This window comes from Bos taurus, chromosome 7 (assembly GCF_002263795.3).
Source record: "Bos taurus isolate L1 Dominette 01449 registration number 42190680 breed Hereford chromosome 7, ARS-UCD2.0, whole genome shotgun sequence".
In the NCBI taxonomy this organism is placed as follows: Eukaryota; Metazoa; Chordata; class Mammalia; order Artiodactyla; family Bovidae; genus Bos; species Bos taurus.
The window spans coordinates 101475612-101494104 of record NC_037334.1 but is presented as its reverse complement, the minus strand read 5'-3'; the positions used below and the strand labels follow the sequence as shown (position 1 = coordinate 101494104).

Genomic DNA, 18493 nt, shown 5'->3' with positions numbered 1-18493 from the left:
AAAAACTAATTTTCCCCTCTAGTTCATGAAAACAGTTGTATCACACTCTGGTCTTTAGTTTCTAAATCTCTACATATAATTGAATACCTACCATATCAATGGTTTCAGTGCATTGTCAGTTTACTAAGAACTTCCTAAATATCTCTTGTCTTGCTCTCTGATTATATCCACTAGTTCTCCTAGCTCATTCATGCAACCGAGACTTCAGTTCTCGCCTTTCATTGAAACTTTTAGTACATTGATGTCTACTTTATTCCTTTATCAGGTTCTCCTTGTTGTTACTTTCTTTCATTTGTAGCTTGTTTTGTGTCCCTTAATATGACATGTTAGAGTATTTCAAACACACTCTAATGATTATACTAAGCTTTCTGCCGCATTGTCCTTTCTTGTTCCTGGTCTGGAAAACTTTTGATCCAACCATATACCTCTCTTTTATATCTCTACCTGGCCTGCTGATGAGTATTTTAGAGAGAAAAAATCACACAAGAGGACTGCTTAGTCCCACAATGAATTTGCTACTTTCAACCTCAGTTATATTCTCAAATGGATCTATTCCACTGACTTTTTTTTAACTCCCTTCTGTAATTCACAACAAAGATTTTCGATTTTCCTCATGTCTTAGTTTGTGCTGCCATAGCAAAAACATCAGAGACTGCTATAGCAAAAACATTTCTCACAGCCCTGAAGGCTGAGAATTCAAGATCCAGGTGCCAGCTGATTCATTTCCAGGTTATGTTCTCATATAACAGAGAGAGAGAAAGCAAGCCCTCATGTGTCCTCTCTTCTTATAAGGGTACCAGTCCCACTCATGAGGGTCCTACCTTCACGAGCTACTTACTATTTAAAAGCCCCCATCTCCAAATGTCATCACATTGGGGATTAGGGTTTCAATATATGAAACTCTAAACATTCAGCCTATAACATCTCACTTAACTCTTACCTTTTGTGTTGGATGGGAAATACTGCCATAACAGAAATTTCCCTTAAATTTTTTCCATAGAAACTATAATTTCACCTATAACTTCATATTGGCACTCTTCTTCCTTCCTGTTAAAATGGAAGAGCTGTCCTCCCGCTAAACATCCCGTGCTGTTTTAACTTCATGTGGACTTTATTCCATGGGTGGTCTCCTTGCCCTCTTTCTGCAACTTCTCCTTCTCTTTTGCTTCTCATGTATTGGCATTTAAACGTGCTCAGGTTTTTCCCTATTCTTAAACAACTGAAACAACAGACATAACCAACAGTATCCCTTAGCACAACTTCCTCATTTTCATTGAAAAATTTGGAAAGAATTCCAGAATGCTTTCTGGCTTTATCTCATATTCTTCACTCAACCCACTTTAACATGGCCCTCACCATAAACACTGCAACAGATATATTTCCACCAAACTATAATCATAATTTGTTATTTAATATAATTAAAAGTTTTATTTATTACATTTCTTGCCTGCCACGCTTCTTGAAATTATAGTCCAATCAAAGGATATTTTTTAAGATGAAGAAGGGTACCAAAAGATTAGTTGTATCCTACTGATGGAAAAACATTTGTTTTCAAATGTTGGACATTTGAATCTCAGGCCCACGATCCTTAGGAGAAGGAAATCAAGTTGAATTTCCTAGGAGAAGCCAAGAGTGGTCAATTAGGGACATATTTAATTATCAGGAGGGTGAAGGGCCTAGTTGAATTTAACAATCATGCATTCAAAGTGAGATTTGCCTCATTGTGTGTTTCCCTCCAGCCACATTCAGCTTTAAACATGTAGCTGTAGAGTAGGGAACAGAGTTTAATTTGACTGAAAGGCTGAAATTTTACTAAGGGATTGCATGATATAAAAGAGAACAAAGGTTTTAAAAGTGCTAAGATGACTATGAAAAAAGTAAGGCGATGGAAGTGACATTGAGATAGTGAAACAGAGTGGGCTCAGTGGGTTGATTATAGGTCCGGGTGGGTTTTAAGGAGTGTAGCAAGTTGGTTGCTAGAAGGAGTGATCTGGAAAGGTGGAAATAGTTTGAGTGTAGGATGCTTGGAATTGCGATTGAGGAAGGTTTGTAGTTATTGTTTCCAAAAGTTTAAAATGAATAGCTAAGGTAAATGGAGTACAAGTACATGGACAGAGTGAAATTCAAGAAACTAAGAGGCTAGGGTGTTGAAAATGTCAGATTGATTGTGATATCACCACTAGTTAACACATTTATGTAAAATTGAAACATTTGTAGTTTGGATCACAGTTCTAGAGACCTCCTCCCATTTGACATGTGGATACTGGACCAGCTGAAAAATCCACTTGTGTACTATTTTGCAATCTGTGCTTTTACCAGTTTTGAAAAAGCAAGAGAGTTCCAGAAAAACATCTATTTCTGCGTTATTGACTATGCCAAAACCTTTGACTGTGTGGATCACAATAAACTGTGGAAAATTCTGAAAGAGATGGGAATACCAGACCACCTGACCTGCCTCTTGAGAAACCTATATGCAGGTCAGGAAGCAACAGTTAGAACTGGACATGGAACAACAGACTGGTTCCAAATAGGAAAAGGAGTACATCAAGGCTGTATATTGTTACCCTACTTGTTTAACTTATATGCAGAGTACATCATGAGAAATGCTGAGCTGGAGGAAGCACAAGCTGGAATCAAGATTGCCAGGAGAAATATCAATAACCTCAGATATGCAGATGACACTATCCTTATGGCAGAAAGTGAAGAAGAATTAAAGAGCCTCTTGATGAAAGTGAAAGAGGAGAGTGAAAAGTTGGCTTAAGTCTCAACATTCAGAAAACTAAGATCATGGCATCTGGTCCCATCACTTCATGGGAAATAGATGGGGAAACAATGGAAATAGTGGCTGACTTTAGTTTTCTGGACTCCCAAATCACTGCAGATGGTGACTGCAGCCATGAAATTAAAAGATGCTTGCTCCTTGGAAGGAAAGTTATGGCCAACCTAGACAGCATATTAAAAAGCAGAGACATTCATTTGTCAACAAAGGTCCGTCTAGTCAAGGCTATGTTTTTTCCAGTAGTCCTGTATGGATGGAAGAGTTGGACTGTGAAGAAAGCTGAGTGCTGAAGAATTGATGCTTTTGAACTGTGGTGTTGGAGAAGACTCTTGAGAGTCCCTTGGACTGCAAGGAGATCCAACCAGTCCATTCTAAAGGAGATCAGTCCTGGGTGTTCATTGGAAGGACTGATGTTGAAGCTGAAACTCTAATACTTCGGTCACTTTTCACTTGAAAAGACCCTGATGCTGGGAAAGATTGAGGGCAGGAGGAGAAGGGGATGACAGAGGATGAGATGGCTTGATGGCATCACTGACTCAATGGACATGGGTTTGGGTGGATTCTGGGAGTTGGTGATGGACAGGGAGGTCTGGCGTGCTGCGGTTCATGGGGTCGCAAAGAGTCGGACATGACTGACCGACTGAACTGAACTGAGCTAATATTTTAAGAATATTTTGTTAAATAGACACATTTGAATCAGAATAGACACAGTCAGAATGATCTAATAGCATTGCTTGGATCTACCAATCTAACAACAAATGTAATTCCAACAAACATTTGTTGACTATTCAGCTACAGTCATGTGAATTTGAGAAAGAATAAGAAATGGAATGTCACTTCAAAGAATTTAAAATACAGTACTTTGCTATATAATGAGTAACTCTAATAGAGAGAAATTTTATTCGATAATGCCTTGTCCTTATGCACCTGTATCTAGAAGTTAGGGGGTTTAAAATGGAAAACTATTTAGTGACATGAAGTTAACGTGAAGATTGCTGAAAAAGTTGATCTACAATTAATCTCAGAAAGTAATCTTTAGTAATTCAGATAACTTAGGACATCAGAAATACTTTTTTTCTGGGGTCGAAACTCAGGGGTACCAGATGCCAGATTTAAGAGGAATATGTGTGTATGTGTGGCTATGTATATATACTTATGCACATATAAATGTGTATACACATATAATCATGCAATAAAGATTTATATTTGGTTTATAATATGTGCATCTTTTCCAGTATTCCCACAAATTTTCTTTTATCATTGTTTTTTTTTCTGAGAACATAATGATTTACTGTAGAACTACTACATTCAATATAAATGAGATGTTAACTAAAATTAAAGCATTATGGTAGAAATAGCTTATAAAAGGTAAAACATTTCATAGAAGACACTGCATATTTGTTGTATGTTTAACTTTTGACCCATTTAACAAAAATGTAATTATCTTTTCAAAAGATATTTGCCAAGAAGTGAAGATTGTCAAGCCTTGCTCGAAAGCTTCATTCTCATTCCGATTAAACTACATGACTTTCTTCATCCTTGGGCAGAGTGTGCAGGGAATCGCAGCCATACCTCTTTATATCCTTGGAGTAACCTTTATTTATAACAGCGTTGCCACACACTCAGCTGGTATTTATCTAGGCAAGTTTTTTTTCCCTTGTAATATGATTTTTGTATATTTTCATCCTATCAAACTATAAAGGCTGTAGTTAATTTCTCTAGGAAATAAATAACTCAAATTACTAGATTAAATTGCTTGAATATTTGTATGCTTAAACTTTGAAGATATAGTGGGATTTGCTGCCGTCATGTCCTTAAGGGAATGAAAACATCGTTTTATGCTTCCTCAGAACTAGATTCAGTGCAGTGCTGAAATAATTATTACTGAACTAAGTTCTCTACGTATACCAACTCAGTCTTTTTGGAGGGCTTTGACATTTTGAAGTTAATGAATTTATAACAGTTCTTGTTCTAATCTTGTTCATCCTATCAAGGAGAGGAGTGACATGCTATTTAATTAGCTACAATGTAGAATCCACTTTTATAATATTTCATGCTAGTGTGTCATACAAAAAGTAACCCTGAGTATATGTCACAGTAATCTGTACTCCTTTATATTGTAATAGCTTCTGGTCCCGGTAGATTATCTATTTGTACAGGGTTATCTAACTTTCCTTTTTGAAAAAAAATTAAGTTGTTTTTACATACCTGTTGTGAAGGTGACTTAACAGAAAATAACATTTTACACCAAAATAATAATTTTCCACCCGAGATAAGGAAAGTCATGTCAATAAACTAAAATAGATGACATTCATGTTTATGCTTGCTTTTAGAACAAAATTGCACCAGTTTATTAGTGTTGGCTGATGGTAGCACAAATCTGTTTGTTTTGCTTTTAATTTTACAGAATAGCAATTAAAAGCATACATGTATATATTACAGAGAATAGATTACTTTATTATTACCTCCTGCCTCCCTGGCAGCTAAAGTGAAGGATGCAAAAATGACATTTATATTGAAATATCATCTTGCTTTAGTACCACAAATTAAAGTGAAATACTTTTGAATTATATTAAATATATGTATATTTATTTAAATTATATTAAATGTAGATTAAATGTTACAGTGAATTATAAAATGATCTGAATTTCTCTATGTGCATTGAGTAATATGCATGATTAATTTTATGTGTCAGCTTGGCTAGGTTATGACAACTAGTTCTTCTGTCAAACACCAGGCTAGATATTTCTGTGATATGTTTTAGATGTGACCAGTATTTACAGTCAGTACGCTTTGAGTCAAGATTACCCTCAATAATATGGGTGAGCCTCATCCAATCAGTTGAAGCGTTGCAGAACAGACATGTTTCCCAAGGAAGAAACAGTTCTGTCTCCAGACTGCAATGTACAAACTCTGTCTGAGTTTTCCCATCCTACTGGCCTGCCCTGTGCATAACCTTATGAACTCAAGACTGTAACATTAACTCTTATCTGAATTTTCAGCCTGAGAGCCTGTCCTACAAATTTGGACTTGGCAGCCCTGCAATTTCATGAGGCAATTCCTTGAAATCTCTGTCTCTGTCTCTCTTTCTCTCTCAATATTCTATTTGTGCTGTTTCTTTGGAGACTAACAAAGTATGCAATGAAGCTTTCAGAAGTAACCCATTTCCATTAGATAATTTTTATCATTTTGCAACAAAGCTGGGTTATATAGTTATTTGACATTCAATATTCATTTTATAGGCATTGTGGAAGCTGTAGGAATACTTGGATATTCTTTGGGTTATACTATAGGAGCACCCCTAATTAAGGTCTCTGTGCTAACTGTGAATAGTACTTTTGGGAGAAGGTAAGCTGTTTTTTTTTTTTTTTTTCCTTTCTTTCTGGTTTACATTGTATAAAATATTTATTGAATAGATACTGTAGCTTATAAATGTATATTTGATTTATAATCATTATATTTTTAAAAGCATATAAATGTGACTAGTATGCACATATAGGTACATATAAATACATCTAAATACACTTTGCTGTTTGAAATGTAATTTAAAAAGTGGCTTATGATGACAGCCTTACTACTAATTCTGCATATAGTTTTTTAAATTGTCTTAAAAAACACATAGTATAAAATTTACCATTCTAACCATTTTTAAGTGTGTAATACAGTAATGTTAGCTATATGCATAATATTGCGCAGCATATCTCTAAAATTTTTTGTCTTGCAAAGCTGAAACTCTATATCCATTATACAATTGGGACTTCCCTGGCAATCCAGTGGTTAAGACTCTGAGCTTTCACTTTAGAGGGCACAGGTTCAATCCCTGATCAGAGAATTAAGATTCCACATGCAGTGCAGCACAGCCAAAAAAAAAAAAATCTAAAAAAAACAAGTAAGAAATGATGTTCATTATGCAACATTTCCCTCTTCCCCTTAGCCCGTTTACTTTCTGTTTCTAAGAGTTTGACTACTTTAGATACTTTACATAAATAGAATCATGAAGTAATTTTCTTTTTATGACTGGCTTATTTCACTTAGGATAATGTCTTCAAGACTCATCCATGTTGTGGCATATAACAGTATTTCCTTCTGTTTTAAGTGAAAGTGAAGTCGCTCAGTCATGTCCGACTCTTTGTGACCCATGGACTGCAGCCTACCATGCTCCTCTGTTTTAAGGATAAATAATATTTCATTGTATGTATGAACCACATTTTATTTATCTATTTGTCAGTTGACCTTTAGGTTACTTCAACATGGATGTGTGAATATCTCTTTGAGATTCTATCTTCAATATTTTGGGGATATATATATACCCAGATTATTAGATTGTATGGTATTTCTATTTTTAATTTTTTGAGGAACTTCCATATTGTTTTTCACAGTGGCTGTATCATTCTACATTCCTACTAATAGTGCATAATACTTCCAGTTTCTCAATATCTTTGCCAATACTTATTATTTTCTCTTTTTTAAATGACCAGTGTGTATGAGGTGATATTTTGTTGTGGTTTTGATTTTCATTTTCTTGATGATTAGTGATGTTCAAATACTTGTTGATCATTTGTAAATCTTCTTTGGAGGAATATCTATTCAAGTCCTTTGCACGTTTTTAAAATCAGATTTTTGTTCTTATTGAGTTGACACAATTCTTTCTATATTCTGGATATTAGCCTTACTCCAGATAAATGGTTTGCCTATATTTTCTCCTGTTCTGTAGTTTCTCTGTTCACTCTGTTGTTTCCTTTGCTGTCCAGTTTAAGTTCAATGTAGTCCCATTGCTCTAATCTTATTTTTGTTGCCTGTGCTTTTGGCTTCATATCAAAAATTAATTCCCAAAATCAAAACCATGAAGCTTTTCTCCTATATTATCTTCTGGGAGCTTTATTGTTGCAAGTTTTGTGTTTAGATATTTAATCCATTTTGAGTTATTTTCATATATATTGTAAGGAAAGGATCCCACTTCATTCTTTTGCACATGGATATTCAGTTTTTCCAGCACCATTTATTCAAGAGGTTTTCCTTTCCCTGTTGTATATTCTTATTCTTCTTATAAAATATGATTTGTCTCGTATTTATGAGAATATATTACTTGGATCTTTATTCTCTTCCATTGTTCTAGATTCTGTAACCAGTACCATACTTTGTACCAGTACCATACTGTTTTGATTATTATAGCTTTATAATATATTTTGAAACCAGGACATATGAAGCCTCTGACTTTGTTTTTTCTTTCTCGGGATTGTTTTGACTATTTGGGGTCTTTTGAGATTCCATATGAAATTTTAGAATTTTTTTCTGATTCTGTAAAGAATTCTGTTGGGGTTTTGATAGGGATTGCATTGAATCTGTAGGTCACTCTGGGTATTAAGGGCATTTTAGCAATACTGAGTTTCAGATCTATGAGCATGTCTTTCTTCCATTTATTTGTATCTTCTTTAATTCTTTCAGCAATGTTTTGGAGTTTTCAGTGTACAAGTCTCTGCCTTGCGTGTTGCTCATTGTTAGTGTATATAACTACACTTGAGTTGTATTAACTTTGTATCCTGCAACTTTGCTGAATTCATTTATTAGTTCTGACAGCTTTTTTTCTTTGGAGTGTTTAGCATTTTCTTAGAAGTTCATATCATCTTCAGACAGAGATAGTTTTACCTCTTCCTTCCAATATGGATGGCTTTTATTTCTTTTTCTTGCCTATTTGTTTTGGTTAGAATTTGAGTATTATGTTGAATAGAAGTGGTAAAACTAGGTAGGTATCTTTACCTTGTTCCAGATATTAGAGGGAGAACTTTCAGTTTTTCACATTGAATACAATATTAGAAGTGGGCTTTTCATATATAGCTTTTATTATGTTGGGGTAATTTCCTTCTGTTCATAGTTTGTTGAGTGTTTTTTTATAATGAAACAGTGTTAAACTTTGTTGAATGCTTTTTCTGAATCCTTTAAGATGATCATGTGCTTTTGTCCTTTATTCTGTTAATGTGGTATATCACATTAACTGATAATTATACGTTGAATTTTTCTTGCATTCTGTAATACATATAGCTTCTTTTAATAATACTAGAAAATATTTCCAGGGAAAAGGAAACATTTACATGTGTGAATATAAAGTTCTCTTATTGAAATGAGAAAAAGGATAGCCACTATATTACAGTGGCTGCTCAACAGTGGCCTTGAAATACAGGAAATCATTCTAGTGAATGTCAGGTTGTTGACCACTTAGCATAGAAGGGATACCCTGAGGCATGCTATGCTTAGTTGCTCAGTCGTGTCCAACACTTTGCAACCCCATGGACTGTAGCCTGCCAGGCTCCTCTGTCCATGGGATTCTCCAGGCAAAAATACTGGAGTGGGTTGCCATACCCTCCTCCAGGGGATCTTCCCAACCCAGGGATTGAACCAGGTCTCCTGTATTTTAGGCAGATATTTTACGTTTTGAGCCACCAGGGAAGCCCAAGAATACTGGAGTGGGTAGCCCTCTTCAGGGGAACTTCCTGACCCAGGAATCAAATGGGGTCTCCTGCACTGCAAGAGGATTCTTTACCAGCTGAGCCACCCAGGAGGTATAAATTTATACTAATTTTTTATAGGTATTCAGTTCAGTTCAGTTCAGTCACTCAGTTGTGTCCAACTCTTTGTGACCCCATGACTGCAGCACACCAGGCCTCCCTGACAATCATCAACCCCGGGAGTTCACCCAAACTCATGTCCATTGAATCGGTGATGCCATTCAACCATCTTATCCTCTGATACTAAATTTATACTGAGGTATAAATTTATACTAATGTATGGTTGGGACTTAGAGCAGTATAAAAATTATGTAACCAGGAGAATATGTAGATGAACCTCTTGCAACTAGCACATGAAAATGGTGTGCATTTTGTAAGAGGCTCTTTAGCAGTTGGACAAGGTGACCCATCCTGTGAATGTTAATCAGCCTCTCTCATTTTTTTCTAACCACTCTAAATTCTTCCTCAGTAAGCTCATGTAAAAAGAGCTGGTGAGAGTAATGATGACTTTGCATAAATGCACTACTTGGACTTCTTCACACTAAGGACAATCTGTCAACAAGAATATTTCCCAGGATATAATTATGAATACTGCTGATTGCCCAATTCATCAATAGTAGCAGTAGACCGTGAGTTTCTGATATGATACTTTCATCAGGAGACAAGCTTTTATCAGGTTGATTACTTTGTCATCAGGTTGGCCCTCCATTAACCTAGAGATTTGTCTTTATAGGGGAAGATACATATCCTGGTTATGTTCTTTGCAGCCAAAGATGTAGAAACTTTACAGACAGTAAAACCAAGACCTGGAACAGACTATGGCTCAGATCACAAACTCTTTATTGCAAAATTCAGGCTTAAATTGAGGAAAGTGGGGAAAATATCTAGGCTACTCCAGTACTTTTGCTTGGAAAATCCCATGGATGGAGGAGCCTGGTAGGCTGCAGTCCATGGGGTCACTAAGAGTCGGACACGACTGAGTGACTTCACTTTCACTTTTCACTTTCATGCATTGGAGAAGGAAATGCAACCCACTCCAGTGTTCTTGCCTTGAGAATCCCAGGGACGGGGACCCTGGTGGGCTGCCGTCTATGGGGTCACAGAGTCGGATATGACTGAAGCAACTTAGCAGCAGCAGCAGCATTCAGGTATGAACTAAATCAAATCCTTTATGATTATACAGTGGAGGTGATGAATAGATTCCAAGGATTAGATCTGGTAGACAGAGTGCCTGAGAACTATGGATGAAGGTTCATACATTGTATAAGAGGTAGTGGCCAAAACCATCCCAAAGAAAAAGAAATGTAAGAAGGCAAAGTTGTTATCTGAGGATGCTTTACAAATAGCTGAGGAAAGAAGAGAAGTAAAAGGCAAGGGCCAAAGAGAAAGATATACCCAACTGAATGCAGTTACAGAGAATAGGAAGGAGAGATAAGAAGGCGTTCTTAAGTGAGCAAAGAAATAGAGGAAAATAACAGAATGGAAAGGACTAGACATCTCTTCAAGAAAATTGGAGATATCAAGGGAACATTTCATGCAAGGGTGGGCATGGTAAAGGACAGAAATGGTAAGGCCCTAACAGCAGCAGAAGAGATTAAGAAGAGGTGGCAAGAGCACATAAACTGAACAGAAAAGGTCTTGATGTCCTGGATATCCACCTTGATGTGGTCACTCACCTAGAGACAGACATCCTGCAGAGTTAAGTCACGTAAAGCTAGTGGAAGTGATGGAATTTCAGCTGAACTATTTAAAATCCTAAAAGATGATCCTGTTAAAGTGCTGCACTCAGTACATCAGCAGATTTGGAAAACTCAGCAGTGGTCACAGGACTGGAAAAGGTCAGTTTTCATTCCAATCCCAAAGAAGGGCAATGCCAAAGAATGCTCAAACTACAGTTCAATTGCAGTAATTTCATGTGCTGGCAAGGTTATGCTCAAAATCCTTCAAGTTAGGCTTCAGCAGTATATGAACTGAGAACTTCCAGATGTACAAGCTGGGTTTCAAAGAGGCAGAGGAACCAGAGATTAAATTGCCAACATTTGCTGGATGATGGAGAAGGCAAGAAACTTCCAGAGAAACATCTGCTTCTGCTTCCTTGACTACACTGAAAGCTTTGACTGTGCATATCACAACAAACTGTGGAAAATTCTAAAAGAGATGGAAGTACCAGACCACCTTACCTGCTTCCTGAGAAACCATTTACAGGTTAAGAAGCAGCAGTTAGAACTGGCCATGGAATTACTGAATTATTGTCACTATGCTTATTTAACTTCTATGCAAAGTACATCATGTGAAATGCCAGGCTAGATGAATCACAAGCTGGAATCAAGATTGCAGGGAAAAAATATCAACAACTTCAGGCATACAAATGATACCATTCTAATGGCAGAAAGTGAAGAGGAACTAAAAAGTGTCTTAATGAAGGTGGAAGAGAAGAGTGAAAAAGTTGGCTTGAAACTCAATGTGAAAAAAGCTAAGATCATGGCATCCAGTTCCATCACTTCAGTTCAAGTCAGTCGCTCAGTTGTGTCCAACTCTTTGTGACCCCATGAACCACAGCATGCCAGGCCTCCGTGTCCATCACCAACTCCCGGAGTTTATGCACACTCATGTCCATTGAGTCGGTGATGCCATCCAGCCATCTCATCCTCTGTCATCCCCTTCTCCTCCTGCCTTCAATCTTTCCCAGCATCAGGGTCTTTTCAAATGAGTAAGCTCTTTGCATCAGGTGACCAAAGTATTGGAGTTTCAGCCTCAGCATCAGTCCCTCCAATGAACACCCAGGACTGATCCCCTTTAAGATGGACTTGTTGGATCTCCTTTCAGTCTAAGGGACTCTCAAGAGTCTTCTCCAACACCACAGTTCAAAAGCATCAATTCTTTGGTGCTCAGTTTTCTTTATAGTCCAACTCTCACATCCATACATGACTACTGCAAAAACCATAGCCTTGACTAGATGGACCTTTATTGACAAAGTAATGTCTCTGCTTTTTAATATGCTGTCTAGGTTGGTCATAACTTTTCTTCCAAGGAGCAAGCATCTTTTAATTTCATGGCTGCAGTCACCATCTGCAGTGATTTTGGAGCCCCCCAAAATAAAGTTAGCCACTGTTTCCACTGTTTCCCCATCTATTTGCCATAAAGTGATGGGGCTGGATACCATGATCTTCATTTTCTGAATGTTGAGCTTTAAGCCAACTTTTTCACTCTCCTCTTTCACTTTCATCAAGAGGCTCTTTAATTCTTCTTCACTTTCTGCCATAAGGGTGGTGTCACCTGCATATCTGAGGTTATTGATATTTCTCCTGGCAATCTTGATTCCAGCTTGTGCTTCCTCCAGCCCAGAATTTCTCATGATGTACTCTGCATATAAGTTAAATAAGCAGGGTGACGATATACAGCTTTGACGTACTCCTTTTCCTATTTGGAACCAGTCTGTTGTTCCATGTCCAGTTCTAACTGTTGCTTCCTGACCTGCATACAGATTTCTCAAGAGGCAGGTCAGGTGGTCTGGTATTCCCATCTGTTTCAGAATTTTCCACAGTTTGTGGTGATCCACACAGTCAAAGGCTTTGGCATAGTCAATAAAGCAGAAATAAACCAGTTCTATCACTTAGTGGCAAATAGAAGGGGAAAAACTGGAGCAGTGCAGATTTTATTTATTTCCTTGGCTCCCAAAATCACTGTGGATGTTGACTGTAGCCATGAAATTAAAATATGCTTACTCCTTGAAATATCAATAACCTCAGATATGCAGATGACACCACCCTTATGGCAGAAAGTGAAGAAGAACTAAAGAGCCTCTTGATAAAAGTGAAAGAGGAGAGTGAAAAAGTTGGCTTAAAACTCAACATTCAGAAAACTAAGATCATGGCATCTTGTCCTATCACTTCATGTCAAATAGATGGGAAAACAGTGGAAATGGTGACAGACTTTATTTTTTGGGCTCCAACATCACTGTAAATGGTGACTGCAGCCATGAAATTAAAAGATGCTTGCTCTTTGGATGAAAAGTTATGACCAACCTAGACAGCTTATTAAAAACCAGACATTACTTAGCCAACAAAGGTCCATCTAGTCAAAGCTATGGTTTTCCCAGTAGTCATGTATGGATGTGAGAGTTAGACTGTGAAGAAAGCTGAGCGCCGAAGAATTGATGCTTTTGAACTGTGGTGTTGGAGAAGACTCTTGAGAGTCCCTTGGACTGCAAGGAGATCTAACAGTCTATCCTAAAGGAAATTAGTCCTTAATATTCATTGGAAGGACTGATGCTGAAACTGAAATTTCAATACTTTGACCACCTGATATGAAGAACTGAGTCATTTGAAAAGACCCTGATGCTGGGAAAGATTGAAGGCAGGAGGAGAAGGGGATGGCAGAGCATAAAATGGTTGGATGGTATCACTGACACAATGGGTGTGAGTTTGAGTAAGCTCCAGGAGCTGGTGATGAACAGGGAGGCCTAGAGTGATGCAATCCATGGGGTTGCAAAAAGTTGGACATGACTGAGCGACTGAACTGAATGGAACTGAATTTCTTAAAAGGAAAGGTATGACAAATCTAGACATTGTATTTAAAACGGAAGCATCACTTTGCTGATAAATGTCCATATAGTCCAGGCTATGGTTTTTCCAGTAGTCATATACATATGTGAGAGTTGAATTGTAGAGCAGACTGAGTGCCAAAGAATTGATTCTTTTGAATTGTATGATGGTGGAGAAAACTCTTGAGAGTCCCTTGGACAGCGAGGAGATAAAATCAACCAACCCTAAAGGAAATCAACCCTGAATATTCACTGGTAGACTGATGGCAAAGCTTAAGCTGCAATATTTTGGCCATGTGATGTGAAGAACTGACTCATTGGAAAAGACCCTGATGCTGGGAAAGATTGAAGGCAAAAGGAGAATGGAGTATCAGAGGATAAGATGCTTAGATAGCATCACCTACTCAATAAACAGGAATTTGAGCAAGCTCCAGGAGATAGTGGAGGACAGAAGAGTCTGTTGTGCTACAGTCCATGGGGTCACAAAGAGTGGGACACAACTCAGCAACAACAGGAACAACAGCACATATCCTAGGCAAGAATTTTCTTCTCTACTGTCTTTGTCTATTTGGACAGGTGAAACTCCAATACTTTGGCCAGCTGATGCAAAGAGCTGACTCATTTGAAAAGACCCTGATGCTGGGAAAGATTGAGCGTGGGAGGAGAAGGGGATGACAGAGAATGAGATGGCTGGATGGCATCACCGACTCAATGGACATGGGTTTGGGTGAACTCCGGGAGTTGGTGATGGACAGGGAGGCCTGGCATGCTGCGGTTCATGGGGTCGCAAAGAGTTGGACATGACTGAGTGACTGAACCTAACTGAACTGAATAGAAATCTCATACTCTGAGCTTACAGAAACAGAAATGTACTTCTTATATTTCTGTATGCTGAGAAGTCCATGATCAAGGTGCTGGCAAATTCAGTGTCTGGTGAGATCCTGCTTTCTGGTTCATAGATACAGCTATTTTCTCCCTGTGTCCTTTCATGGGTGAATAGGCAAGAAGTCTGTCTGGGGTTTTTAGTCACATTCATGCAGATTCTACCATCATAACTTAATCGCCTCCCCAAAGCTCCACTTCTTAAAACCATTACAAGGAATCTTAACATATGAATTTGAAGGGGACACAAATATTCATTCATAACAATATTCATTCTACCAAAAGCGCTTGTGCTATCACTACCATTCATATAGATCCCCTATTCTTCCCTCTGGTATCTCATTCCTGTGGTTCTCTCTCTAGTCTTTGACTAGGGATATATGATAAGACAAAGGCAGTATGACAGCATGGCAATTACTGGTCTTAATCTGCACACCATTATCCAGAAATATCTGGCTTAATAGAATGGTGTCATAGCTTGGGGCCCTCACCAGGTTTTTAGGTGGAGTTTTTGGAGTTTTCTATATGTAATATCATGCCATTTTACAACAGAAACAGTTTTACTTACTTCTTTCTGATTTGGTTGCCTTTTATTTCTTTCTCTTTCCTAATTGCTGTGGCTAGGTAAGCATCCTTGCCTTTATCTGATCTCAGAAGAAATGTTTTTAGCTTTTCACTGTTCAGTGTGATGTTAGCTGTGTGTTTGTCATGTATGGCCTTTTTAATGTTGAGGTATGTTCCCTCTCAGAGAAGGCAATGGCACCCCACTCCAGTACTCTTGCCTGGAAAATCCCATGGGCGGAGGAGCCTGGAAGGCTGCAGTCCATGGGGTCACTGAGGGTTGGACACGACTGAAGAGACTTAGCAGCATGTTCCCTCTATGGACTTCCTTGGTGGCTCATTGGTAAAGAATTCACATGCCAATGCAGTTTGATCTGTGGGTCGGGAAGATCCCCTGTAGAAGGAAATGGTAACCCATTCCAGTAGTCTTGCTTGGGAAATCCTATGGACAGAGCAGTCTGGCAGGCTACAGTCCATGGGGTTGCAATAGAGTCAGATACAATTTAGAGACTAAACAACAAAATGTTCCCTGTATACCCAATCCATTGAGTGTCTTTCATCATAAATGGATGTTGGATTTTCTCAAATGCTTTTTATGCTTTAATTGGCATGATCATATGATTTTTATCCTTCATTTTGTTAATGTGGTGAATCACATTGATTGATTTGCAGATGTTGAATCATCCTTGTGTCCTTGGAACAAATCCCACTTGATCATGGTTGTGATCCTTTTAATGTACTGTTTAGTTCAGTTTTCTAGTATTTGGTTGAGTATTTTTGCACTGATGTTCATCATGAATATTGACTTGTAATTTTCTTTACTTGTAGTGTCCTTGTCTGGATTTGATTGTACATTTAAATTTAACATCAATTTCAGTTTATTTTTGCATATAATATGAGAAATGGGACACATTTATATTTTTTCCTGAAAGGAATATTTATTTATGCTTATAACATTTTTTAGTCAGTCCATGATTTTTTAAAATATTAATTTAATTTTTAATACCATCTTTATGATAAATAAAAATTTCCTGTATATATAGATTTTCTTCCTGTCTCTGTATCTCTAGTATGTTCCCTGATATATTTTTTTATTTCATGCCAATACTGAAGGGTTTCAATAACTAAAGCTTTATTGTATTATTTTCTATAATGTTAAATAAGTCCTCATTCATCAAATAAGGGGCTGTTTTTACAAAATTGCTCTTCCAGATACATATGATAATTATGGGTTATAATAAAATGTTTTGACTTGTAACAGTTGGATTTGTGTGTCAAATGAGAGTAGTTGCATGGTAATAATTGGAACCAATGCATACATATAGTTAGAATACATAGATGGGTTCAAATGTAAAAAGAAAGATTTCCAAAAAGCTGTAATTTTATAAATACTTTAAAAGAGAAAAATATAAATTTTATGAATATTATAATTAACAAGGAAACAGAGCCCAGTGATAATCTGGAGTTGAAACTCCCTGGGTATAACATATCCACATGTATATATCCTTACTGAACTCTGGACATCAAATTTGTAACCCTGTGTCATTGCAAGTTGGTATTTGTATCCCTGAATAATGTAGCAATGGATAGGAAGTTGTCCCATCAATGAATAAACTGGGAATATTCTCCATACTCTGTGGAAGTCGAGGCCTAAACGCAGGCTACTCACCAGGTTCTGTTGGCAGCAGATCTTGCTGGCATTAGAGTACCACCAAAGCTGGTTCCTGTGGATGTGGACTTTTTCCCACAACAGCTGGTTGGACAGCATCTTAAATGTGTGTGGAACTGAAGATAATGGCAGCGATGTGGTAATCAGCTTCCCCAAGTCTCCTCCCTAAATGATATAAAATAATGTCATAACATGAAAATTCCCCATAAAAATCATGGCCTGAGCATAATTGGAAACAAAGAATGTTGAAACTACAAAGCAACTGTGACTGAAAAGGGTAAAAAAATCAACAAAATCCCAGCAGAGGACCCTTCACATTTCCATCTTGCTCTGCCCACTGCAAAGCTTTATGGTTTGCAAACATAGACCAAGAAAAACCGCAGAGGGGATAGAAGACAAAGGCTATCAAAGCGTGATGAGTTAGGATCACTAGAAGGCTAAAACATGCTCAATCTGAGAGTTCAGAGAAGGGACTATAAGAAAAAGATTACCAAGAAATGGAATGAGTCAGATACCCAGGTAAAGTGTTAGTTGTGCAATTTAAAGGGCCAACCTTGTTCTAAAGAATTTGGCACATGATTTAAAGGGGGTAAGAATGATTTTTAAAAAATAGATGAGATTTAAAGCGAGTCTTCTAAATGTGTAACTTCTGTCAGAGAAAGAAGTTTAAAAGGGACAAAGAATTACTGTTCACCACCTGAGCAGACAGGGGAAAAGTGGGGAAAGGACAAAATTTAGCATCCTACATGACAGAAGAGAACCACAAAATTGGAGAACTCACAACCACTCAATATCAGCAAAACAAAGCAATAACAAAGACTAACAGAAAATGCTCTTTCTCTCTCTGTTTAATTATGGCTTTGTAATAAACTATACAAAGTTGAAATTTTTCATTTTCTCTATTAAAGTGTTGGAGACAGTGATGATAAAGAACGTTGGCAGCAGAGTTGGTGGAGTTATTTTGTAATTATTGCAGTTATTGCATGGTCTACATTAATACCATTTTCATGCTTTCCACAGAATTTACGAGGTGACTATAAAAATATAATTCATTAAATTAAAGGAGAGTATATTCCTCACCCTACCCTGATCCCCAGTTCTCAGAATATGACTGAATTTCATTACTTTCTGTGTACATTTCTTTCTGTAATGGACAAACAGTGACATGTGCTAGTATTATTTGAACAAATAAAGCATGCCACCAACTAATTATTTTATTTATGTACCAGACTGTCATTAGTACATATTTTTGTTTGTCATTCCTGTCTAAAAATGCTTCATGCAATCTAAAATTTTCTTAATGAAAGAAGCATATTTAATCCTATTTACCTATCATGATTTACGTTATAAGGTAAAGTACTATTATAAGTCTTTGGAAAACACTGGAATATACATGTAACATTAGAGAAATCAAATAGTTTCCTAATGGTAGTAAATTTAATTGGTACAAAATATTTTTAGTAATACCAAATTTGTGCTTTTATATTTTAGGGCTATGCTGTCAAATACTGTAGTCACTATATGTAGCTATTTAAATTTCAGTTTAAATTAAAAAT

General features: G+C 37.1%; 1 protein-coding gene across 6 annotated transcripts in view; it reads left to right on the top strand.

Moving 5' to 3' along the window:
• Window positions 1-18493, top strand: part of SLCO6A1 (solute carrier organic anion transporter family member 6A1) — a 113453-nt gene that overhangs the window by 17519 nt on the left and 77441 nt on the right. For all 6 annotated transcript variants that reach the window (XM_059888837.1, XM_059888838.1, XM_024995334.2 and 3 more), the window contains exons 3-5: window positions 4235-4420; window positions 6022-6127; window positions 17846-17967. In XM_059888837.1, coding sequence (XP_059744820.1) covers window positions 4235-4420; window positions 6022-6127; window positions 17846-17967 — 414 coding nt within the window. The remainder of the gene's footprint in view (window positions 1-4234; window positions 4421-6021; window positions 6128-17845; window positions 17968-18493) is intronic.